Here is a 25,411-nt window from a genome sequence, read left to right as displayed (position 1 = left end):
AATTTTATTTATTTATTTATTTATTTATTTATTTATTTAATACATATTCATTTGGCTTATTTATTTATTTAATTTTGGCTGAAATGGCTCTCCATAGTTGCCGAGCATATTTCTAAACATTTTTCGGTAACTTGCTCCCAGGTGAATCCTGAGAGGAATTAAGTGTTTTGAGGAAGACATTGGCTTTTGTAGGCATTTTTTGCTATTTGTACAAATTGTTTTGAGAAATGCACTTACTGTTTTGTAAATGTCGAAAATGAAAATAAGAGAAATGCACCAGACTGTTTTATCTGTTGGTACACGCTGGACCAGCAGGGGGAGCCAAAACACAAGGATTCGTGTCTCCCGGCGCCACATTGTCTGTTTCGCAGTAAATGTGAATTTTGCATTAGTTTGTTTGTTTGGATGTTGGAGAAGAAATTTTAAGAACCGCTGAAATCTTCTGACATTATATTGACATTTTTCTCACTTCCAGATTTTTTCTTTCTTTCATAAATTTACTTAACTTTTTTTTCTAGATTTATCTCTATTACCAGTATTTATTTATTATGCTTTTGTCTTTTCACTCTTTTATTATTTCAGTTTATTAAATTATTGTTGCAGATATTTCTTGTGTTTCATTTACTATTCTATTGTTGTTAATTAAGTTAATGTTTTGATAATTATTTATCTTCCTATTAATATTTTTATAGTTTTATTGCTTCCTTTTTCTGAAGCTAGTTTATGTGCACATTAGGTTTTTTATCAGTAATCTTCTTATGCATCTTTTAGATATCTTATTATTCACTATTTTTATTGTGTTTCTTAAACTGTAAATATTTCTCATTTTACATTATTTGTTATATATTTATTTCCATTAGTATTTTTTATTGTGATCAGTTTTCTGATATTTTAAATTGTAATTATTTGATCTCTTTTGTGGTTGTTCATAAAACATCTGAAATATCCTTTGTTTTTTATAAACAGAAAAACTATATGGTTACTGTATATAAAACTGTTTTATTATCCAATAAAACAGTTTTATATACAGTAACCATATAGTTTTTCAAAGTTCATCATAACCTGCTGTGGAAACATCAGCAGCTAAATCTGGGAGTTTCTTGTTCATTCAACCTTTTAGAGACTGAAAACATTGTGATGTCATGCTGTGAATATTTCTGAGCTGACCAATCACAGAGCTGTTGATTTACGTTACTATTACAGTGTGTATATCCCCCACCAGCTATGGTGACACTAATCTGCCAAGACAGTGTGACCTACTTCTGCTGGTTGCTCCTGCAGGCAGGAGAGTCACCGTACAATCAGTGCAAGGCGCCTCCTGGCAGGAGCGATGAATGGAACTGCAGCCCAGGTCACTTTGCTTCAGGAAACCTGTGGTTTGGTTCGATATTTCTTAACAGAACACTGCATACTAAAAGTTGTCTTTTTCTGTTTCATGTTATAGCTTTAGCAAGTAAATTTTGCTGATAAAAGCAATAAAAATCTAAAAACCTTTTAAATTAGAAATAAAAAGTTTCTTAACCAGCAAAATTTATGAGCGATGCCAGATTTTCTGTTAAAAATATATATTTTCTGTGTATTTGACTGAATGCAAATCAAGATGTAACGGTAAATAAAAGTATCCTCAATAATTGGCTGAGCAATTGGATGCAAAATCCACTTTACCATGTTAATAAACAAGAACATAAAAGCAACATTTTTCCTTCCACTTCTACTTTAATAGATAATTATTCGTGTTCTGCAAGTTGGGAAATAACTAATGCTGTGAGGCTTGATAGCCACTAGCATGCTAGGCTAGCTTCTGCTGACAGGAAGAACAGTGACATATTAAATTAAAGTGTCTCTCAAACTGAGCAAATATTCAACAGTTAATAGAACCAACGTCACTGAACTGTAATTTCCACATTTTGTGCTTCTAATAGTAACTCACTGCACTAAGGTGCTAACAGTACAAGTAACTAATGTTAGTTTCTTTTATTGCCTAGTTCTGAAAGCTAACATTAGCTTTTTGTAGCATGTAGTTGTGTTGTAGCATAAATGCTAACATCCTGTGGTGTAGTAGCTAATAAGGCCAATTTTTTTGCTGCTACTTGGGCTTGTGGCATAAAATGCTAGTGAAGTAGCTAACAATGCTAAATTACAAAAAAAAAAATCAGTTCAGCTTATTTCTATAGCACCAATTCACATCACATCATCTCAAAGCATTTTACGAAAAAAAATAATTTCACTTCAGCCACAAACATTCCAACTGATGCTAGTTATTAATAATTGCATCAAGTTCAATTAATTATTCAAATCAGTTTAAAACATTAGAAAGAAACAACATTTTTATGTCCTTGTCACCTGGAGACAGAGGAATTATCTCTGTTCTTGCAGAGTATTCACAGGCCTGCAAAAACTTAGAGAACACCACAAAAATAAATATTGATTTACAAAATGAAATGATTGCAGTTATGTCAAAAATACTTCTTTTTTTTAAAACTAATTATTGTAAAAAAAAAAAAGTATTTTTTTAGCTAGCGCTAATGCTTGCTTGTATATGAAAAGGAAACAGTTGGGATTTGATTTTTGTTATTTTTCATTGGTAGAATCAATAATAATTGTTTAGCTAAAAAAATCTCCAACTTTGAAAACATGATTTTCTCTCCAGCTGTGTTGTATAAAGTTTTAGAAGAGTTTAGCATCTACAGGCGACGTCCCAGGCTAATGTTGCAGAAATAGCTAGTTTTACTTAAATTTAAATGTTCACCAAGCGTTTGGAAAAACACTGTAAATTCATGAAATATGAAAGTTTATAAAGTTTACATTTGAAAATTCTTAACTGAAAAATTGAAACCCAAGAGAACGTAGACAATTTACATGTTACAAAATAAGAGGTACTTTTATTTTGAAATCTACCTATCACGTTTCAGCTTATGTGCCTATCATGCTCCAAGTGATGATGTGACACAAATCATGCATAACTGACCTAAATTATCTTCCTTCATTACAAAGTCTGAATTTCTTCATTAATTACGTAATTTTTACTATTATTATTTTTTTGTGTGTATATTTTTTGTTTGTGACCTTGTTTTTAAATTTCACTCTTTATTGGGTGAGCAACTCACGCTGAAACAGTAGATTTATATTCATGAGCTGGACCGGTCCGTATTAGCTACAGGAGAAAACTGGTTCTGTCAAGCTAACAGATAAAACCAACAGAAAATATGTGAAGGTTCCTTCAAAATTAAAGCTTTGGACGTGGACGAATTTCCAAAAAATGTAACACAAACTTTCTAAAGTAAAATTGTTAGTAAACAGTGAGATATGTTTACAACTAATGAAGTGTTTTGATAATTGATATTTAAAACCAATGTATTGATCTTATCATGTTAGTATTGATCCAATATTGCTGACTTGCTATTGATATTATCAATCTTTTGGATCAGTCTGTACAGCTCTTAGCATTATTTTCTACAAATAATCAACTGCACACTATTACATCAAACAATAATGTGGTTATTAAAAGAAATAATTTATTAATTAGCATGTTTTAATGTTTTTCTAATATTGTATTACAAATGATAAAGTTATCAGTTAATTTTTTGGGAAAATATTAAAAATGTGTGTAAAATCACTATCATTATCATTACCTTTACTAAAGGCACAAGAAGGCCTAAATAAGAAAATGTATTTAAATACTAAGTAATATAAAAAGAAAGTACAAAACTCACAAATATAAGTCACAGATTTTTTAAAAATGCCAATTGTTCCATATTCTGGACTTAAACCTGAGTGAGCTTTGTGAAATATCCATTAGTATCAGGATGACGAATTAGTCAAGCTGCTTTGTAATTCATCTTGAATACAATTTCCCTTCCAGAAGAGCCCATCTGCATCAACCACATGTGCTTCCACTGAGGTCAGGGGCCACACAAAATCCTTCAGAGAGCCGAAAATGGCCCCCGAGCCGCAATTTGGACACCGCTGCTCTAAACCAGTTCTTTTTCTTTTTCCAAACTACTGATTTCGGTGGCGGCTGGTTGAGCTTTACTTTGAAGGGCATAACCGGAAGTGTTCCAACCGTAATGGCGGAGTAGGTTGAGGCAGAAGGAGCGGCCGGTTCCTCCTCCTCCTCCTCCCAGCAGCCACACCGTTTCACTGAGAGCTTTTCTTCTCAGCAGCAGCAGCGGGATCTTCTGACTGCACACACCGGAGACTGATTACGTTAAAGAGCCTCTCACGGCTGGACGAACACGGACCGTTTCCTCGGTTGTCCCTCCCCACCCTCACCTCTTTGATTTGGGCTTTTTCTCTCCCCCTTCGCCGGGTTTTTGTTTTTTATTTTTCGAACCTGTGACAGTTTCTCCGCGAAGCACTGAGGTTTCCTGTGCTGACATGGTAGATTATCACTCCACCAACAACCAGTCTGCCGGCGGGGCGCAGACCTACATGGAGCAGGAGAACGACTGGGACCGGGACCTGCTGCTGGACCCGGCCTGGGAGAAGCAGCAGCGGAAGGTAAGGCAGCCCGAGTCGGGGCCCAGCTGAAAGAAAATGGACGTGTGGGGGTCAGAGACCGAACACGGGCCTCGGTGAAAGCCTGGTTCTGTGAGATTTAAACCAGCTTTCACTCTTTTAGAAAACCCAATTTCCATCTTCGTTGCTCTTCTTTTTGCGTCTCTCTGAGCGGAAACGGACCCGGATTGTTGGTAGAAACCGAAGCTGAGATTGTGCGGAGCTGTTCGGCCTGATGATGGCACATCAGGCGGGGTTTGTGTGGAGGGCGGCCGGTTCCGCTGGCTCCAGCCTGGTTCCGCTGTTCGTCGAGTTTCTGGAGGATCCGACCGATACCAGTTGGTGGAATCAAACCGAACCCGCCAAATGGACCATATCACCACTTTAAATCAGTTATAGTTCTCATTCTGAATTACTTTAATCTGGTAAAACCAATCTGGACCATTTAGACCCCAAAATTTAAGTTTTATTCTGTTTATGAAACGTAAATCTCAGTTTTTAAGAGTTTAATTGGCTTTATACCACTGCTTCAACTCATGGTAGATTTTTTAAAATCATAGTTTTGATCCTTAAAACTTTTTATTGCTGAAGCTTCAGAAAGTGTTCGATGTTGGACCCACTTAGATTGTGTACAACAAACATTTTTTTAAAAATCTGAGACATTCCTTCCAAAGAGATTCAAACGATTGAGAAAATCAAGAATGATTGAAATAAAAGCCGACTAATTTAGTCACCAGTTAATCATTAACTGGCTATAGACTCAAAAAGGCCTTTCACTGAAATGACACACAGCAGAAACTAAGCAACAAAAACTGCACAAAAATTACACATTTTACAAATGAGATAAAAAATAAACATTTGTTTGTAAACATGTTCAACCCATAACTCCTTTAGCTTCGCTTGGTCCAAATTCTGTAAAAAAGTCTCCTTTTGCTGTTCAGGTATTATTTTATAGTATGTTTTTAGCTGCAGATGGATCCTTTGATACAAATAATCAAGTTTACTCTAAAGGAATGCTTTGGTTTTGCCAATGAAATGCTTATTTTACTAAAAACAAATTAAATTATTGGTTTATTTGGATCTTTTAATGCATTTCTAATATTGTGCCAATTCTTTGTCAGTTTCAAAAATGATCAGTAGAATAATCTGTTACTAATATAATTTTGACTTGCAGCCCTATTTGAATGTTTGTTGGTAATCTGGGCCATTTTGGATCAGTTCCAGTACCAAACCCAGGAAACTTGGAGAAGTCTTGCATTGACTGGACGATTCCAGACGATTGAATCAGAACAGAATGAAAAGTTTCACAGCCCACAAACTGAGTGTAATAACTTCTTAATGAGCATATTGTCCTGCAGCGGCTGTCTGATTTTGAACCAGGGTGGGTTTAATCCAGCCCACATTCTTCACCAAGGTGTGAAACAGCCCTCCATTGAGGTGCAGAATACCTGTAAAGCTGCTGGGATTTGGTCGCTTCGGTTTGGAGACTTTGGGATCTAAAACTGGGCTGAAATGTTTTTCTTCTGAAGCAGAGCTGCTGCGGCTGCTGGGCGTAAAGTTTCTGTTTTCTGACTGCTCATTTCATTCCAACAACAGAAGAATGGAGGAACACTGAAATATATCTGAGCCGTTTCCCCTCCGTGTTCCCATACCTTAAACTCATTAAAACTTTTTTTTACGCTAATGTTCAGAGGGTGTGTTCCCCATGCATTGTTTAAATAGGCTGGATGCCTGTTTGGTGGTGTGACGGGATGCCAAGCATCTTCACGTGCGTTTTTTTACTTTAACTGCCACACATTCCCGTCCTGTGCTGGACTGGGTGGGCGTTGTTTGTGCACAGACTCATTTAGTCGTCAGAAAGGAAAAAGTCACCTTAGAAATGATTAACACAGCGAGGCCTGCGGTTCAGACCCACAGAGCAAATTCCTCGCAGGGTTTAATGCTCGGGGAAAAGGAGGGAAAGTCTCAGGGTTCATACAGGTGCTTGAATTTCTATCAGGTGTTTTCAAGGTTTGGAAGGTGCTTGATGTTCAGACTGCACAGCTTTGTAGTTGAGTGTAATCTAATGTCTTAATAAAGGCTTAAATTTGTAAAATATTTACAGTTGAAACCAGATATTTTCATACGTCAAATAAAAAGACAGATGTTGTTTTTCTCGCTGTCTGAAGTCAAATCAGATTAAACTTTTCTTTTAGGTTGGTTCGAATCAACAAAAATATTTAAATTTGCTAAAAGCCAGAAAACATGAGCATGTTTTTTTTTATTGTGCAACTTTCTTTACATATTAAGTTTTGGATTTAATTTGAGCAGGAAGGTCATTTACCTTAACAGTTTGTTACTATTCCTAACGGCTCAGTGACTTATTGATCGTCTGCTGGAAACGTTTGAAAAGTTCTTGAATTTGAAGAGAGACGAGGTGAACATGATGAGTGTGGGAACGTTTTCTTTGTTTCTGGCACAAAAAGGTCAAACTCAAGTTGTCAACTTTCAGGTTTCCCTGAGCAACGTTTCCCAGCAGCCTGGAGCTGCAGAACCGAGCCCAGCCGGGTCCACTTAGCTGCACTTTATTACAGGCGAAGCTCCCCCTCCTGACAAACATGTCATTAAGCCTTTTTTGTTTTTTGTTCCTCTCCTCTGCCTTCGCTGCTCGAAGAGCCGCCACAAGCTGAAACATGTCGTGTTGCAGCGCGATGCCACCGCAGGGGTTTCCGCACGCCGGTCCCGTTTCTGACGTTTGGGTCCCGACTGATTCCCAGGAAGGAGGCCCAAGTTACAGCTCCAGTTGTTAAAACAGTTTTTTGCCTAAAATGCAAATGCAGCATTCCTTTAGTAAAAATTTTATCATTTCTAGAAAACGATGCATCTGCAGTAAAAAATCCTTCTGACATCAATAAAGTGTTCATCGTTTTGATTAATCGATTAATAATTGGGATGCAGGAGATGCTTAGTAGGAGATTCATTTTTAGAACATTTACAAACTAATTACAGCTCTCCGTTGTAACAGTCTGTATACTAAAAAACAGTATACAGACTGTTTTTTAGTCTGTATACTCCAGTTAATGAATAATCGATTACTAAATTAGCTGGTGATTATTTCAGTAATCGGTTAATCATGATTGAAATGATTAATCGTTTCAGCCTTGCTGTAATTTGATAAACTTTTGCTGTGAAACGGGAGAAAATCGTCCGTCTGGAGGATTTTCTCCCTTGGTTCAGTGTTTTCCTCCGTCTGCATGGCAGCTCGGCCAGTCCTGAGTGTTTTAGGCGACTAAATCACGACCAGTCAGTGCAAAATGTCTCAGTAAAGTGTGAACTGTCTGTGTCTCATAGTCTGCTCCATCAGGAGAGAGACACAGAAACCCAGCTGAATGAGGCGCCGATTTCCCAAAGATAATCTTGAATAAAACATTATTTGCATATAGAGCAAAAAAAGAGGAATTTGCAGGAAAGTTTCTGAAAATCTGCAGAAAATAATCCAACAGTTACTATTTAATCTCAAAGAATGTCTTTAAATCTGACTCCATCGTCTGTGAATGAATTAAAAAGTGACAGATTATCATCTGCAGTGAGAGAAGAGATAAGCTAACAATGTTCTGACCTCTGTTTGCGCTTTTTAAACATTTGTTACCAACGCGGGGAGATAGAAATGTTTCTAAATGTTGGCTTGTACTTTCTGATCGCCTTGAGTCGTTTCTGGTCCAGCGGGGTCAGAGGTCGCGCTACCGGGCCCATCATTACGCTTCCTGCTGCAAAACACTCTGGATTTTATTAAAAATGAGGCTTTGTGCATGAAAACCTGAACACACTGCAAAAATACAAAATATCACAAAGTATTTTTGGTCTAATTTCTTCAGCAAATATCAGTTTTGTCATTTCAAATTTACTAACTTGCAAGTAACTTTTCAGCAACATGTCGGAGTTTGCTTAGGTAAATAATATTAATGAAGCTCTGGTTCCAACACCAGGGCTTCATCTCCTCTCCTCTCCTCTCCTCTCCTCTCCTCTCCTCTCCTCTCCTCTCCTCTCCTCTCCTCTCCTCTCCTCTCCTCTCCTCTCCTCTCCTCTCCTCTCCTCTCCTCTTTGATGCATTGTTTGTGAGGTGGGCAGCGAGACACAATGTTTGTTTGTTCTTTTTACCGCCCACTGTGGCAAGCTTTCCCTGTTCGGCTCGGGACGAGCGGTTCTTCCAAACGGACCCGGCCGTTCCCCACAGCGCCACCCGCTGCAGCAGGCCACGCTGCAGCAGGCCACGCTGCAGCAGGCCACGCTGCAGCAGGCCTCCCTGCGAATTAATGGTGATCAATGATGCAACAGATTGGGCATGGCAGAAAGAAGAGAGAACTTTTAAAGTGTGAGCTGCACAGCTTTGCTGTGTGATCTGAAGGTGAAGCAGCGATGCATGCCTGCAGGATGCGGCAGCTGCATGGATCATCTTTAACTGTATGGACCAACAGAAGCGACTGCTTGTTCACACACCTCCAGATCTACTTCCTGTGCATGAAGCAACAGGCTGTGAACATAAGGTTGAGCTTCTTTAAATGTTAGAGGAAGTAAAACTGTTCAATTCACTTTTCAACGTTTTTCCTGCTTGATTCCAGTCAAAATATGTCAATTGCAAAGACTGTTACTGTAAAAACTCCAAATTTTACCAAATATTTTGGTTTAGTTTCTACTGCAAATATCATTTTATACCCAGAATGAGACAAACTAACAAACATTTCATCAATATATCACAGCTTGATTTAAGTTGATTATTAGTTTTAAAGTGCTGGTTCCACTGGCAGATTAATTCACTGATCAGACATGTTTTAAATGACTAAAATAAACTGCCAGTATTACAAGAACCTTTTATCAACATTAAGGAATTATTGACTAAAACAAGCTCCTCTGTCTTGCTGAAAAGTTAAGTTAGTTTTCATGTTTTAAGTGTATTAAAATATTTTCACAGGACAAAACGGCTTGGTGAGATTTTATCTTTGCAATGCGGACGCTGCCTGTGACCAGGTTACTTTCTCTGCATCCGTTTTTCTTTTGCAGTTTAGTTGCTAAATCTTTTAGAAAATGGTAAAAGATTTGGAGATGATTTTCTGAATATTCAGCAACATGACAGTTATGATGAGCTGCAGAAGAGAAATCTGGTTCAGGTTTTAGTTTTTGCTCAAACAAAATGTCAGATGAGTTGCTGAGTCGTTTCTCCTGCTTCTCCTTTACAAGCAGCTTTTCAGTAAATCGTCGTTTTCCTCTGTCCTGTGGGGCGTTTGGGAAGCCTCCCTGCAGAAGCATCTGCCCTGCTGGAGGCGCCGGCGGCCCCAGCTGATTCCAGGTCAGCTGTGGGAAAGCCCTCCGGACCGATCCGGGTTCTGCTGGCCTGAGCAACGCCCCGGTCCGAGCCGACGGAGGCAGGAATGTCGCTCCGCTCCCCCTGCTTTTGTGTCTCTGTTCTGCCCCTGGCTTCGCTCAGAGGAAACATTCCTTTGGTGGGCTGCAGGGCCGGAGGCGGCGGGGGGGTCCGGGCTGAAGCTGGGGGTGGGGTGGCCTGGTTCTGCACGGCAGCAGGAGAACGGCTAGCAGAGCTCACATTGGGTCTGGGTCCCATAAAGCTGCAGAACTCAGAGCTTCAGCTGCTGATCTGATCGTTCACTCAGGATTAGCGAGCGGCATTTCCTACCGACCAAGAATTTCCTGCTGGTCGGCAGCCAGCGGCCTGCTGATGCCGTTAGCTTCCACTCCAGTTTTATTTCTTTTTTTGTTGTTTCGGCGCACAGTCAGTTTCTCAGTGCGTAAAGAATGTCGAGCTCGTTCTGGTCGGCGCGTCCTGCTTGAATCCTGGAAAGAGTTTGGGCTTTGTTGGAAAGCAGCAACACAAATGGATGTTTGGTTGGGCGTGGCAGCAGAGGAGGAGGCTTGATTGGGTTTAAAGTGAAACCAGGTGTGCAGCTTTTTCATTTTAATGCAGAGAAATAAACCGAGGAGCTTATACCAAGGGCTGAAGCAATTAATCATGATTAAACGATTAATCAGCTGATTTAGTGACTGATGAATCATTAACTGGAGTATAGACTCACAAAAGAAAATTACTAAAAGAACAACATATTGAGAGCAGTAATTAAACCAAAACTTTACAAAAATAAACATTTTGCTGTTAAGATACAAAAAATTCCTGTAGATGTTTTACTTGGATCTCCTCAAGTTGCAGTTTTAGCTTCATCAGGTTCAATTTCTGTAAACAAAATAAAATGTGCTGTGAAGCACCGATTTCTGTCAGTTAATGCAAAACGGTGATCAGATCTACAGTGAGAACAGAATCACATTCTGTAGAATAAACAGAATTGTTTGCATTTTTATTTTTTGTGCTAATATTGAACAGAGACTTTAAAGTCCAAGAGAAACAGCTGCAGAATCCACCAATTTAAAAAATTTCATTAATTGTTTATACACTTATTGATTAATCGTCAGTTGATTAATCATTTGCCAAAATAGATTGGCAGAATATTTGATGGATTAATTGCCATGATAGTCTGTACTTATTGATTAATCATCAGAATAGTGGATTAATCTGTTACTCATCTAATGCTTTGATCCACATCCTGTTTTTGTGCTGCAGTCTGTGGTAAATAAATCCTTTTTTACTGGATTATCAACAGATGTTTCACACCAACGGCCGTTCCTGCTGCAGCAGCACTGTGATTTTTAGCCTCAGTGTTTTACGGCGTAGTGATGCATCTCGTCTGGAGATGGCTCAGCATCTCTCGTCCGTCTCCATGGCTGCAGAAAGCGCTCGGCGTTTCTATCTGCAGCCTCTATTCTGAGCCTCTCAGCTCTGCAGGGCTCTTTATTTTTGGAATCGGCTGTTCGTAGCGCCGCTGTCGTCCTGCAGCTGACTGAGAGCAGCAGAGCTCAGCACCAACCTCTGCTTGGTGCCTCACCTCAGAGCTTAAACATAGACCTTCCCACACTCCTAACACGTTGCTCAGCACCCTGTGAGGGCGGTTTGTAAGGTGCTGCTTTGACGTGAGAGGATGTATTTATGCACAGTTTGTGTGATTTGGGTTTTAGTGCAGAATTGCAGAACTAAATGTCCGAAAAACCTCATTGTTGAAATCAGCAGGCCAGAAGTTGAGGGGGAAGCGTCGCTGCAAAACAAACTCCAGCATTGTGTTTAACTTCTTCCTCAGTTTTAACATCTATTTATATTTAAATCACCAAAATGCATTTTAAACTTCACTGTTCCAGAAATGAGAAGTACTTTGTTGTCTGCAAGCATTCAGTGAAATATTTTGAATGCAGCTTTTGTTTTTATGCGTGTCTGTTCGTTTAAAGGAGAAGTTAAAACAGACGCAGCGTGTGAAAAACTAATCCACAACTACATGCATTGATATTTTAAGCTGCAAACATCAACTGACAGTGTGAGACGGATTCGGTTTTAGCATGAGGTCGGCCTGTTTGGCGCGATCACGCTGCATGTTTTTAAAAAACCCCAGCAGGTGCAGCTTTCTGGAGCAGAAACGAAGCGAGTGGATCGTTCAGTCGGGTCTGAGCTGCAGAGTTCAGTCCAGAGAGACGAAGCAGACGGAGATCAGAGCGCTGATTATATGAGGCTTTAATGAATTTATGTTGCTGCAACGACTTCACTTTCCACTTCTGCAGTTAATCCTTTTTATTCTCAGCTAACGGCTGACGACTTCAGGGTGGAAAATTACACGTTTGCACCTTCAGCAGCTTCACTGTAGGAATTCCCTGCAAAAACACAAAATCTTACCAAGTATTTTAATCTTGTTTTTAGTGCAAACATATTACACTTGGGAAAAAAAGTGCAAAAACTAACTTGGAAGTAACTTTTCAGCAACATGCAATAGCTTATTTTACGTAAATAATTCCTTAATATAGATAAAAAAAGTACGAGTTCTACTCTAACATGTTTTGTTATAAGTGAAATAATCTATAATCTGCTGGTGGAACTAGAACTTTTTCCCTCCAGCCCTGTTTGATCCGCTTCAATCCAACTCCAGTCCGTTTGCCTAGTCAAAGTCCGGTTCATTTGAGAAGTGTATACTAAGCTAACTCCGGTTCACCTGCAAACCTCGGTCTGGTTTCAGTTGAAGTGAACTCTGGTTCAGTTTGAATGTGAACGCCAAGCGGACTGGAGACCGCTCCAAAAGCAGGAAGTAGACTACATCGCAGGGTATTCTGGGTAAATACAACCATAACAAACGCAGTAGCTTAGGGCTAACGGGAGAAATTATGACTCAACTAAAGCCAACGACTAAAGAGAAATCCTTCAACCGCTAAAATCTGACGCCTCCATTTTGGTTTCTGTTTGGTGAAGAAGGAAGTTGCTCTCAGTGTCTTCAGAGGTTTTTGTGTCGTTTCCTTCAGTGGTTCTTGGTGCAGCACCCCCACAGGCCAGGAGGGGAACAGGTTGGTTTGACTCAGAGCAGATCAGACTAAACCTTCAGGACTGTCAGGAGGGAAAACAAGCCAAACAGTCTTTTTGTCTCAGTCGTGTTATGGTCGGTGAAATGTTTGATCATGAAGAAAAACCAGCTGATTGTTGATGTTCAGTCCAGCCAGTCTGACTCCATTAGAACATGCGAGTTGTAATGGTGATGTTTAGTTGTAATGATCTGTGTCATTACTCCGTCTTGAGCAGTAATTATCCCGACAGTAACGAGACAAAGCGCCTGAGCAGCACCAAACCAGACGGGCCTGTTCTCTGTCCGTCTTCTTCTCTTCCTCCTGTCGCTTCTCTTCCAGCGGTTGGCTTCGTCACTCAGCGCTCGCCAAACATCCCGCTGCTGGAACGCCAACGGCACGAAGCAAAACGAGCGCATCTGAGGTGTGATGTCTAACGGCCAACCCAGAATAACCTGTTGAAACGGAGATCATTTCTCTTTATTCCTGTGTTTTAGTCAAAGTGAAGCAGAAATGATTTGAGGGAGTTTGATATTTTGGAGTAACGCTGCTGTTCTGCAGCTCAGTCGGCTGGTGCTCTGCTCGTACGGCCACACCTAGACGGGTTCTTCTCCATTCAGGGCGTGTTGGGGAAACGGCCTGTAAAGCCTCTTGTGCTGTGGAGCCGCGGTTCAGCTGACCAAACCTCTGAGCTGTGGTATTACACCAGAATCAAACCCACAACTTGTCAGGGTTTCTGTCTGCCGAGAAACAGGAGGTTTCCAACACTTCCTGGTCAGTTTTAGTCCAAATTTAGGAACTTTTCTGACATGAATTTCAAAATGTTTATCATTTGGAGTCTAAAAAAGTGATACAGATTATAATCTACAACAAATGACAACATTTAGTTGTCATCAAGAGGCCATTTGACTCTGTATTATTATTTAGACTAAATATTTTTCCATTCATTCATCATCTGTACCGTTTTATCCTTGCAGAGGTTCTGGTGCCCAGTCTTTGGGTGAAAACCGATAACTTAACCTAACGCTCAAATGATTAATTGTGATTAATCGATTATTGAGATAATTGTTAACTAAGTTAGTAACTGATTAATCGTTAACTTGACTTGAATACAGACTCAAAAATAGGACCATTGATGAAAGAACAAAGTAGACAAAGCTGTAATTAAGTCAAACTGTACAAATAAACAGCTTCACCAGTTTAAATTCTGTTAAAATATTTATTACGTAACTTTTTCATCCAATTATTAATCGATTAATCACTTTCTCTACCACTAGATCAGCACTGCACTGTGTTAAGTCAAACATAAAGAGCTGAGCTTTGTTGTTGAAGCATTTTTAACTGCAGATGCATCCTTAGTTACAAATAAGGCGTTCACTAAATGAATGCTATCTTATTGCATTTTAATAAATGTATTTTTCTGTTGCTTAATAAAAGGAATTTGTTTCTTCACATTTTTTATGCATTTCTTGCACAAAAAGACTTGAAAGAGATCTGCAGAATGTGACATTTTATTTATCCGATTAATCGCTAAATAATCGATTAATCGATAACTTGTGGTGTGTTTTGAGCCGAACCCAGCTGGGCCATGGCGGCTGGTTCTGGAGCAAACGGACCTGATTCAGGCTCCGTCTCTGATTTCTCCTCCTGAATCATTTAGCAAGTTGGAAACGGGGCGAAGATGCACAGACATGACAACATTTATCGTTTTATGAAGCGTGGACGAGCGCCGCTGCCGTCTTCATCTGCGGTGACACCAGAGCCGGATCGTCCTGCAGGACTTGAGTCCCGACTGAGGCCTGTTCTCTCCAGAACCGCCCCGCTGGGCGTCGGTGGAGCTCATGTTGGTTTCAGGCCACAGAGGAGTCGCGTTAAATATTTAGCGGTCGTTCCCAGCCGTCAGGTTCCTCAGAGCTCATCAGATTGTCCCTCGATGCACTCGGTTAAAGAAACGGGAACCGGGCTCTCTGGTTCTGCCTTTGGTTGTTTTCAGGAATCATCTGGTGGGACGGGTTGGTTTCTGTCTGCTCTACTTTCTCTGGGGGAACACTGAGACGTTCAGCTCTTCGTTTCTGTTTCACAGAGGAATAAAACCCTCAGGCTCCTCCAGAAATCCATAAACATGCAGTGAAACCCCTTAAACGAAGCAGCAGCTCAACATTTCCAAACATTCATGAACATTATTGTTCTGGATAAACAAAGGAAGACAGTGTTATCATGATGCAGCCTTTAAATGTCGGTTTGTTTACATTATGCATGCAAGCAGACAAAGCTTTACTCCCAGGCATGATAATGTCTCCCTGCAGGTTAGGATTAGGGTCATTACGGATAAATGAGTAGATTAAACATTTATTTCACATATTTGCAAGAAAAACTTAAACTCAGATGCTAGAAAGTTGAAAATGTGCAAGAAAACGATAATTTTTCATGACTATGAAGACATAAATGAGCAAATTTAACACTAAATTTGTAAGAGAAGAAAATGTCAGTTTGCTGAGATGATGCAGACAGATGTTTGTGATTAAAAATAAAAACGTGCCAGAAGTCCTCCAAGATTAGGAGAGTCACATCTGGATCAGGTTCTGGTTCTTTTCTGGATCAGAACAACTCTCTGGTCCAGGTGAGAAAAATATATTGGTTTTAATATTGATTTAAGCCTTTTAACCCTCATTTTTAAAAACAATTTATTGCCAATTTTCAACTTTCGTGAATCAGAGCGAATAAGGGTGACTAAAGGGCGAGGACTGGGTGGAGCGGTCGTGTCTGGGAGCCGTGGCAGAAAGGGGAAGGAAGGCTCTGAGGTTTCTGTGGTTTTTCAGCTCCTCTCCCTCCTTTAAATAAAGCCGCTGCCGCCGCAGCAGCAAACGGTGGGCGAGTCCTCCACGTCGGGCCCGAAACGCCGACGGATCACTGCTTGTGTCACTCCGGGTGTTAATGGACCAGATGGGGAAACCTCATTGGATGCTGAATCAAAGAGCAGAGAGTTCCTGCTGCTTAATACAAACACAGATGTTTCTTAATGTTTTAGTATCTGTAGAAGAGCCAACATCAGAGCTTGGTAACCAATTGTTCTGACGATTAATCAACTGAAAAATGGCACCTTCTGCAGATTTTTCTTTTAACCACTTAAACCTTTCATTATGCAATATTAAAAGATGCAAGTAAACAATTCTATTCTTTTTTTAAATCAGGAAATTAACATTTTAATGCTTGAAATGCAATGACATTTATTGGAAATGGCCATTTTATTTAAAAAAATCTGTCTACTCAATGATTAATCGAATTCACAGATACTTTGATTTCCAAAGGAAATTAAATAACTTGTATTAATTCAGTCATCAGTTACTGTAGGTAGTGATGGCTGTTGGCAGGAAACTGCTCTTGTAGCAGTCTGTATTACAGTGAATCTGAAGAAGCCTCTGACTGAAGACACTGTTTCCCCATAGTCTCATGAAGAGGATGGACAGGATGTCCATAAATTTATAGATTTTATGAAGAATCCTCCCTTGCGCCATCATCTCCAGAGGTCCCACAGTCGTCCCCAGAACAGAACATTAGGTGGCGATTATTCAAGCAATCAATTAATCACGATTAATCGATTCAGTCCTATCTAAAAACTGCTGTTCAGCAGTTTCGGGGATTTGCAACGCTGGTAATTGTTTACGGTGCTTAAAGCTGAATGTATATGCAGAACTTTAATGGCTGGTTGGTTTTGTATTTTAAATGTCAACATGGGAACAAAAGGCATGGAGTGGAGAAGTGCAGCCATTGTTTGCTGGATAAACTGTCACAAAGCTGCAGCTTTTCCTGCAGCTGCACCGATCTCCATGTGGGTCAGGGAAGTCCTGTGCCCTCACGATCCTGTCTGATCCAATCAAAGCGAGCCTGCAGGGATTACCCTGCTGCCGCTAGCAGAGACGGCTCCCCTGACTCACCGCGCTGTAGTAAACGCACGGCGACACTCGCGACCCCGCGCCGGCTTCACTTCATCAACGCCTTCAAAATGATGTCGTTTTTCTTCGCCGCATTCACAAACCACACTGAGCAGATAAAAACTCAGCTCAACCGTCCAATTTTGTTCAACCTACAGAAGCATTTTAAGCCTCCTAAAAATAAGTCGCCGTGGTCTTGCGTCGCTTAGCAACAACCCCCGAAGCTGCACTGCCGTTCAACTGCTGCGACTGTGTGACCGAAGTCTGAGTGAGGATTTCCTCGGTGAAACTCCCGGCTGATGAGAAGCTGTCACAGGAGTCAGAGAGTCGCCGAGCCGAAGCAGCCGGTGTCGAGTTATCTCACGATCACGACCCGGTTCGGTTCTGAGAAACGGTACTGGAGAGCAGGAAGCAGCCGAGGTGTGAGGCTGCAAGAGGAAGTTGCACTCTGTGTTTTTACTCATCACAGGCGGCAGCTCTCCTGCAAAAGCTGCAAAATGAATCCAATTAGTTCAAAGGTCAAACCACGTCCAACTGCAAAAACGCAGAAGATAACCAAGAATGTTGGTCTAGTTTCTAATGCAAACATCTCGGCACACATTAAGAGGATCGTTTCACTTTAATAAGTCGTTTTTATAATGTTATAAGGGAAATAATTGCTGAAAAGTTACTTGTACGTTAGTTTTGTCTTATTTCAATTTATGAAGACATTTGTACCAGAAACTAGACCAAAGTTTCTTGGAAAGGTTTTGTGTAACTTCTAGAAAACGTAATTTCTAAGGATACAATCTTAAAAGTGTTCTCAGTTAGCCGTTTTCTGAAGGCTTTTTAATGTAGAGTTGCTGCTTTGTCACCATTTTCAGTCTTTTTCAGCATCAACATGTATCATTTAAAGAAAAACTAACAGAAAAACTCGGGTTCCTCCACTCAGTTTGGTGCCTTTTTTTAAACTGACTGGTTGAAAGCCAGAACTTTTTGTTTTGTTTTTAGGGCTGGATCCATCAAATGACACATGAATCCAGATGGCAGTGGTGGTTTTCTTGATATCAGGCTTATTTTAAAGAGATAATATGGACCCCTCCCACAGCTGCAGCCATCAGGCCTTCTGAGGGGAAATGTGGGTTTTTACCAGTTCAGTCTGTGATTATCTGGAGCACGAGGTTCCCGGAGTTACATTAACGTAAAGTTTTAGGCTGATGTGGTTGGACGGATCTGCTCCCAAACTGCCCGGGAATAAAACACCATCTGATTGGTCACATGTATAGTAAACATGATCAATGTTCGTAGGAAGGTCACAGATGTGATGTTGGTCATGCAGAAAGGTCTGCAAAGGATGGCTGTAGTAATCGATTAATCAATTGCTCTGATGATTAATTGGGTATTCAGACGATTAATCGGATAAAAAAACTTGCACATCCTGCAGATTTATTTGTTTGCTCTCTTTTCGAAACGCATTAAAAGTTGCAAGTAAATAAATGCAATTCATCTAAGTAAGACAATAAATATCTTATTGCAGCATTTCTTTGGTGAACTCTTGCTTATTTGAAGCAAAGGATGCATTTGCAGCTAAACGCTTCTGACATTTGATCTGGTCTTTTTTTTTTCTTTTAATTTTTGGATGAATTAATTGGAAGAAAAGGGTCCTTTAAAAAAGATTTTTCAATGGAATTTGAACCAGATGAAACTAAAACTGCCCCTTGAGGAGTTCTGGGTTGAATATTTTTTACCGGAAAAGGTTTATTTTTTTACTTTAAATACAAAATGTAGAAATCTGTACAGTTTTGTTTGATTTCTGCCCTGAGCTTGGCGTTCTTTGATTATGTATACTCCAGTTAATGATTAATCAAGTTACTTTAGCTGACGATTATTTCAACAACCGATTAATCGTTTTGGCCTCACATGTAAACTGAACCTACAGTCCTGCAGCTGTTCTAATTTAAACTGCGGCGATGTAAACCGAGTCCCGGCTTCACTCCGTTAGCCGTCCTGCCTGCTGTTGAATGATGGCTGCTTTGCATGCTGATTTGCCTTTGAATCCGTTTCACTCACTCTGCTGGTTGAAGTCTGTGAATCATAAAACCATAAAGGCCCGGCTGCGCTGTGGAATGTGTGACCAAGCTGAACTTTGGTAGCGGGGGGGTGGATGTTACTGCATGGGTCGTCAACAAGCGGAAACTCAGAGGAGCAAACATGCTGCTCCTCGTTCTGGAGGCCTCACAGAACAACCTTATTTTTGCAACTTGGAATGCAATCGCAACTTTATCCAGCTGTAAACATTTTGCATAAATATTCGGTTTTTACTGTTTTAATTACAGTTAAGGAGAAGACTTGGTGAAGGAGAGACTTTATACGCAGCTCCTGCCAAAAAGTCAACACTCATCGTCTGACTTGGCGCTGCTGAAGGAGAAGAAGCAGCAGCTGATGCAACAACCACAGAGTCACAAAAATGTTGAGGTTGCCATGTTCATTCCTGCTTTCCTTTCTGGGGAGCAGGAAGGAGGGGGAGCTAAAAGCGCCACTCTGCTTTGTTTTTTCATCAGACAGAAATGAAGAAAGCCTGAATTCAAGCTAACAGCCGGGGTTGGGAGTCAGAGACGCTCCAGCTTCAAATCCTGAAATATATTTGAACTAAACTCCAGTTTTTTTGATGTTTACTCCATGATTTGAGATTTTACAGAAAACTGAGTCAAGTTTATTACATAAAGCATTTCAGCAGGAAAGGTGCTTCACATGAGGGAAACGTAAAAACAACAGACATAAACCTAAAAATATTGGAATGCCATTAATAACTGGAAAACTATTAATTTTAGTCTTTAATTTTAGCTCTAGACCGGTGGATTTTTAGCCTTTTGTAAGGAACTGTGTTTCAGCAGTTCTGCAGTTTCTGGAAGTTTATTCCAGATTAGAGGAGCATGTAATCTGAACCAGCGGTTCCCTGGTTTTATTGAGAACCAAGCAGCAGCGTTCTGCAGTGTGGCTAAAGATGAACACATGGATGAGTTTCTCTAGATCTTTAGTCCTCTAATCCTGGAAATGTTCATCAGCCGACTTTGTAACCGTCTTTATGTTGCTCTGAAGGTTCAGGTCAGAGTTCAGCCTGATCTCTGGTCTCCAGCTGTAATACCTGAAGCTGTATGGTAACTTATAATCTGAGCTAGTGGCAATCTGTATATTAAATGGGAGGAGTCCCAGGATTGAACCTTGGGGGATCCCACATCGGTTTTCTCAGCTTTGATAAAAAAAGTTACTGTCTGATATTTGGACTTTGTTTGAGATTGTCGCCTACATTTTTCCATTGCTTAACACCAGAAATACACAGAAACGTTAAGATTTTAAACTTATATTCCCCTCTTGCATTGTATCCTCCCTCACGGTCCCCAAATGTTTTCTGGTAATTGTCTCTTTTCATAATAATTGCTGACTAGTGAGAAACAATATAATTTTGACTGTTTAAAAAGTGGATCAGTGTGTTTGATTATTCTTTTTTGCAGAATAAGTGTGTTGAAGTTTTATGATTGACTCTGAACAGTTGATCTAAATATGGCAGAATAAGTGACATTAATTCTCCAGATACCAGAGAAAATGAGGAGTTTTTCCTCCTAACTGTGGTGGATGTGGGTCAGGTGGGCAGTCGGTCATTTCCCTGGACGCTCCTCCTGCGTGTCAGCGGGGGGCGCACCTTGCCGGCCTCTTACATCACTGTTGTCGCGGCGACCGCCACTTAAATCTGCTGCCTTATAAGGTAACAGTGCGGCAGGCGGGTGGAAAGGGGGAGGGGCAGGAAGAGGCTGTTAATGTGACAATGCAGCTTCTGCTGCCGGGCAACTGGGCCAGCCTGCAACTCCCGTCCAACCGCATTTTCTCCAACACACACAAAGATCCGACTGTTTCCTTTTACTTTCCTCCTCTTTGATTAAACCAGATGAATAATCAGATGTTTGGGATTTTTCTTTCCTCCTTGTCTTTGGAAATACTTTGGCCCTTTGTTTGCTACCTTTGTTTCTCTTTGAGGTGTGTGCACATGTTGGCTGTCATCACAGTCTGGGAGTAAGCAGCCCTGCCCAGTGTGAATATTTCAGTTCGAATGCTTCTCATACCCAACGTGCAGAAATAACCAAGCAGGTTTTAGTTTTATGCTTTACTTTCTTTTTGCTCTTTTCTTCTTTCTGTACGCTGGAACGCTTTGACACTGTTCTGGTCTTGCTGGTTTGTAGATGCATTTCTACCTAAGCGTTCATTCACACCGGCTCCGTTTGGTTCACTTTGATCCAACTCCAGTTTGTTTGAGTTTAAAACCATTTCAGTCGGTGAGGTGTGAAGGTGAAATTGAACTGCTCCGCCTGAAAACCTCCATTTGGACTGGACACAGATTGAATGCATGTGTGAAAGCGAAGTGGACCATAGACCACTCCAAAAGCAGGAAGTGGACTACAACACAGGGCATTCTGGGTAAAATCAACCAAAGCAAATGTGCTAGTCTAGCAGTAACAGGAGAAATGACTCCTGGCTTTTTACCAAAGACAAAAAAGAAATCCTACATCCTCTAAAATCTGACGCAACTCCTTTTAGTTAAAGCTTCTTCAGAGGTTTACATGTCGTTTCCTTCAGCGGTTCTTGTTGCAGCGCCCCCTCAGGCGAGGAAGGAAACAGGTTGCTTGGTTGGTTTGACTCAGCGCAGCTGAAAATGTAATAAAAGTTGCTCTTTTGGTCCCAAATCAAACCAAATTTACCAACTACCAGGTGTGAAAGCAACCATAATATGTTTTAGCATCACATCTGTAGATGAACTTATGTTTACGGTTCATGCGTTGCTCTTTTTGCCTAATTTAATACTTATTCTACTTACAGAGACTTTTACTGGAAAATACACTAAAACAGGTTGGAGTCATAAAGTGTACGGTGTCCAAAGTGGAACTTGGGGTCGTTTGGTGGCATTAACAGGCGATTACCTCCTGAGCTGCTGACATGTCTGACCTCAGTGTGTGGAGGGAGTTTTCCCAGTTAGCCATGTGTAGTTGGCATTTGCATGCTAATGTTAGCTGTTAGCATCCTCCTTTCAGTTGAGGCATTGGTGCATTAAGATAAAAAGTATATTTTCCTCACATTGTAGAAATTGCTATGTTCTGGCATTGTTGGTTGCTAGCTTTAGCTTGCTAATGTTAGCTAATTCACTGAAAATTTCCTTTATCTCTTGAAAGTACTTTTCCTTCCTTTGTCTTAAATTTGTATAACTCTAGATGTTTTTGACATTAAAAGTCAGCATTGGGTTGCTAACGTTATCTTTAGCTATGTTGGCTAGTTCTGGGAGTTGCACATCGTTTTCTAATTTTACAGGAAAATGGGAAATAAGTTAGTTGAAGTTTTGAATGCTGCTGCAAATGTGAGCTATGTGCTTAATGAGTCAGCCATTTCTACACTGGAAACAAGTTTAAGGCTACAAAACTTGAGTTCAGCAAACGCAACTCATGAGTCATCAGGTTGAATGAAAACTTGTATCCTTTACAACATATCTGAGGCATTTTCTCTGAGATTAAATTGTACACGTTCACAAACGGAGGTTAATTTCTTTCTCAGTTCTGCTCTCAACACAATTACTTCAGCTCTTTAACCAACAACTTCCTCTTTCTGGTTTCAGATGGTTTTTATCAGTCACTCATGAAAGAAAACTGACGTTTAAACTTTTTAAAAACGGAAGCAGCGCAGTTTGGCTGGAGCAGTATCGCAATATGCCCATTTTTAGAGTTTGAGCCTCTAACTGTTGTTTGTTTCTCAGTAAATGAGTGTTTTCATTGTACCATTATGAGTTGCCGATTTCAGTTCTGAGTAAAAGCACATCAGCTCCCATTAATCTCTACTGGTGTGCCTTTCAGACGCCACCCAGATTAACGTTATTCAATCAATCAACTTTATTTGTGCAGCACATTTCAGCAGCAAGGCCTTTCAAAGCGTTTTACCTCAAAATACGAAGTCATAGAAGACAGTTAATTAACGAAGAATTACAAGTGCCATTGATGCTCATTGTTTCAGTTATTATGGTTCAAAAGCAACTCTAATCAGCTGGGTTTAGATTTAAATTCACTCGGTGATTCAGTTGTTTTGCAGTTTTCTGGAAGTGTATTCTGGATTTATGGTGCACAGAACCTGAAAGCTGCTTCTTCATGTTTGGTTCTGGATGCAGAACCATGTTTGGCAGCGTTCTGGATCAGATTGATTCTTTTAGACAGACCTGTAAAGACACTGCTGCAGTGATCAATGAGACTAAAGATAAACGTATGGAGGAGTTTATGTTGCTCTTGCTGAGACTTTATAAATGTTCTTCAGGTGATAGAAGGCTGACTTTGTAACTGTCTTTATGTGGCTCTGAAGGTTCAGGTTCAGCCTATTCTCTAGATTCCAGCTGTAATAATTAAAGCTGTTCTGACTCCGAAGGTCCAGTCGGTTGGACTAAATGCGACGCTGTTTTAATCCAACGTTGCAGTAAACGGCTCGGCGTCGCTCTCGGTCCGAGGCGGTTTGGGTTAAACAGGTGATTTTAATGCTGTGGACGATCAGCACGGAGCGACGTAAACAGGCCAAATGACTTTCACATGTCAGTAAATCAGGTTTCCAGAATTTCTCAGCTCTTTGGCAGCGGCAGACATCTGGCAGTCAGAACATCGCCTGATGAAAAACATGTGCCGTCACCAAATACATTTTCATCGTCATTCGGATTCTTTCTCTTCTGTCACTGACTCAGTGGCAGTTCTTACATGAGTCACTTCCAGCTTCAAACCTTTTTTTGTCTTTCACAATAAAAACTTCAAGTAATCTGTATAAATCTGTTATTCTGTGATCCTGTGCTTCGCTAAGGAGGTAAATTACCTACTTTTTGTTGCACCAGTCCATCTTAATCAGCAAGATAATTGTAGTTTAAATCACCGCTGCGCTCCTGTGCAACCTGATCTTTATGTGTTGGGGATCTAGATAATAGTCTGCTTTCTAGCAAAGGGTGGCTGGTTCTGTTTTCTGCTGCCTAATCTGATGAACAGAACCAGAGAACCGACTCGTAGCTCTGGAAGGATTCAGCCAGCGGTTTTTCTAACAGCTGACTCCTGCAGCTGCCAACTGCTATTAGCGCCTGCCAAACTCCTGATCTGGTCGATGCAGAGGCACGCTCACGCGGAGGAACGTGTGTGTGCTGTAATAACGGTGACCTCAGCTCATTCAGTGATTAAACCGTTCTGGTTTCGTAATGGGAGGTCAAGCCGACGAAGGAAAGGGAACACCGCTTTGGCTACTGGAGACGGCCGGAAAACAGCTGGAAACGAACAGAATGAGTAACTGAAAGGGTCGGCTTGTACGTCAGGGAAAGGCAAAGGTCAACCCAGGAGAGACATTCGGTAAACGGTCACTGGGTACCAAACTGTCTCCTTTTAAGTGAACGTCAACCTGAACTAAGTGGACATATCTGCTGTCAGAGCACGCACTGAAAAAACACAAAATATTACCAAGTATTTTTGGTTTAGTTTCTGATGCTTTGGAAATAAACCAAAACTAACTTACAAGTAAGATATAGGAGCTTGTTTTAAGTCAATAATTCCTTAATATTGACAAATAAACGCTGGTTCCATTGGCAGATTATTTCACTCAACATGGGGAAAATATTGCAAACTGATTTATCTGCCAATGGATCAAGAACTTTTACATCAATATTAAGGAATTACTGACTTAAAAAAAGATTCTTTATCTTGCTGAAAAGTTACTTGTTTTCTCATTTCAAGTGAATTAAAAAATTTGCATTAGAAACTAGACCAAAAATACTTGGATAGATTTTGTGGTTTTTGCAGTGCATCAGAGGGAATGGCTGCTTATAGGGAAGAAAAATGACATGAACATAATCTCAGCCTTGTGTTTCTCTGGGTGCAGTCTAATGGCAGAAACCAGGTGTTAGTCGCACCCTTTTTGGTCTCTAGGCAATGTTCTGGGATTATTATCTTTATAACAAAATGTTCATCACACTCCCAGCTGTACTACAAGTTTATGATGACTAAGTGCAACTTGGTGACGTCATCTTTTCAACTTCACTAAAGACGCTTTGAATTCCTGTCGGCGACTTTGACTGATTCTGACTTTTCCTTTTAGAAATATAAGAATATGTGAAAACATTCAGAATATTTTCCTAGCCTTTCAGTGATGGACAGTCATTTAGGAATAGACACAGCCGTCCATGTGAGAGCAGTCGCTTTAAAACTGGGCTATAAAACAAAGACCAGATAGTTTTAAGTCTGTAGCATCTTCCTCTGACTTTCTTTTTAACATGCTAACATTAGCATCATAACAGCTAGCTTAATGTGTAGCCATTTCAACGGCTCACAGTTGAAATAGTTACCAGGTAGTTTTATTACCTGACATTGTAAACTAATAGTATGAATGGAGCTGAAACGGATTTAGTTTGAGAAACAAAGATGTGGTTAAATGGTCGTTAGCATTGGTAGCATTTCTAGCTAGCAGTGTGGATTGATTGGTGCTTATAACTTATAATGGTATCATAATGATTACAAATATGGACTTAATGTGAAAACTTGTGAAAG

At 40.3% G+C, this 25,411-nt stretch overlaps 1 protein-coding gene across 2 annotated transcripts in view; it reads left to right on the top strand.

Moving 5' to 3' along the window:
* Positions 1 to 4,121: 4,121 nt before the first annotated feature.
* actn4 (actinin, alpha 4) overlaps positions 4,122 to 25,411 on the top strand; it is a 63,406-nt gene continuing 42,116 nt past the window's right edge. Inside the window, exon 1 of one of the 2 annotated variants that reach the window (XM_014995526.2) lies at positions 4,122 to 4,500. In XM_014995526.2, coding sequence (XP_014851012.1) covers positions 4,378 to 4,500 — 123 coding nt within the window. In that variant the 5' untranslated portion in view covers positions 4,122 to 4,377. The remainder of the gene's footprint in view (positions 4,501 to 25,411) is intronic. The other variant, XM_014995527.2, reaches the window with a different exon arrangement.

This window comes from Poecilia mexicana, unplaced genomic scaffold (assembly GCF_051168715.1).
Source record: "Poecilia mexicana isolate PSO_F unplaced genomic scaffold, ASM5116871v1 scaffold_13, whole genome shotgun sequence".
Classification (NCBI taxonomy): domain Eukaryota; kingdom Metazoa; phylum Chordata; class Actinopteri; order Cyprinodontiformes; family Poeciliidae; genus Poecilia; species Poecilia mexicana.
This window is presented reverse-complemented; position numbering and strand designations above follow the sequence as displayed.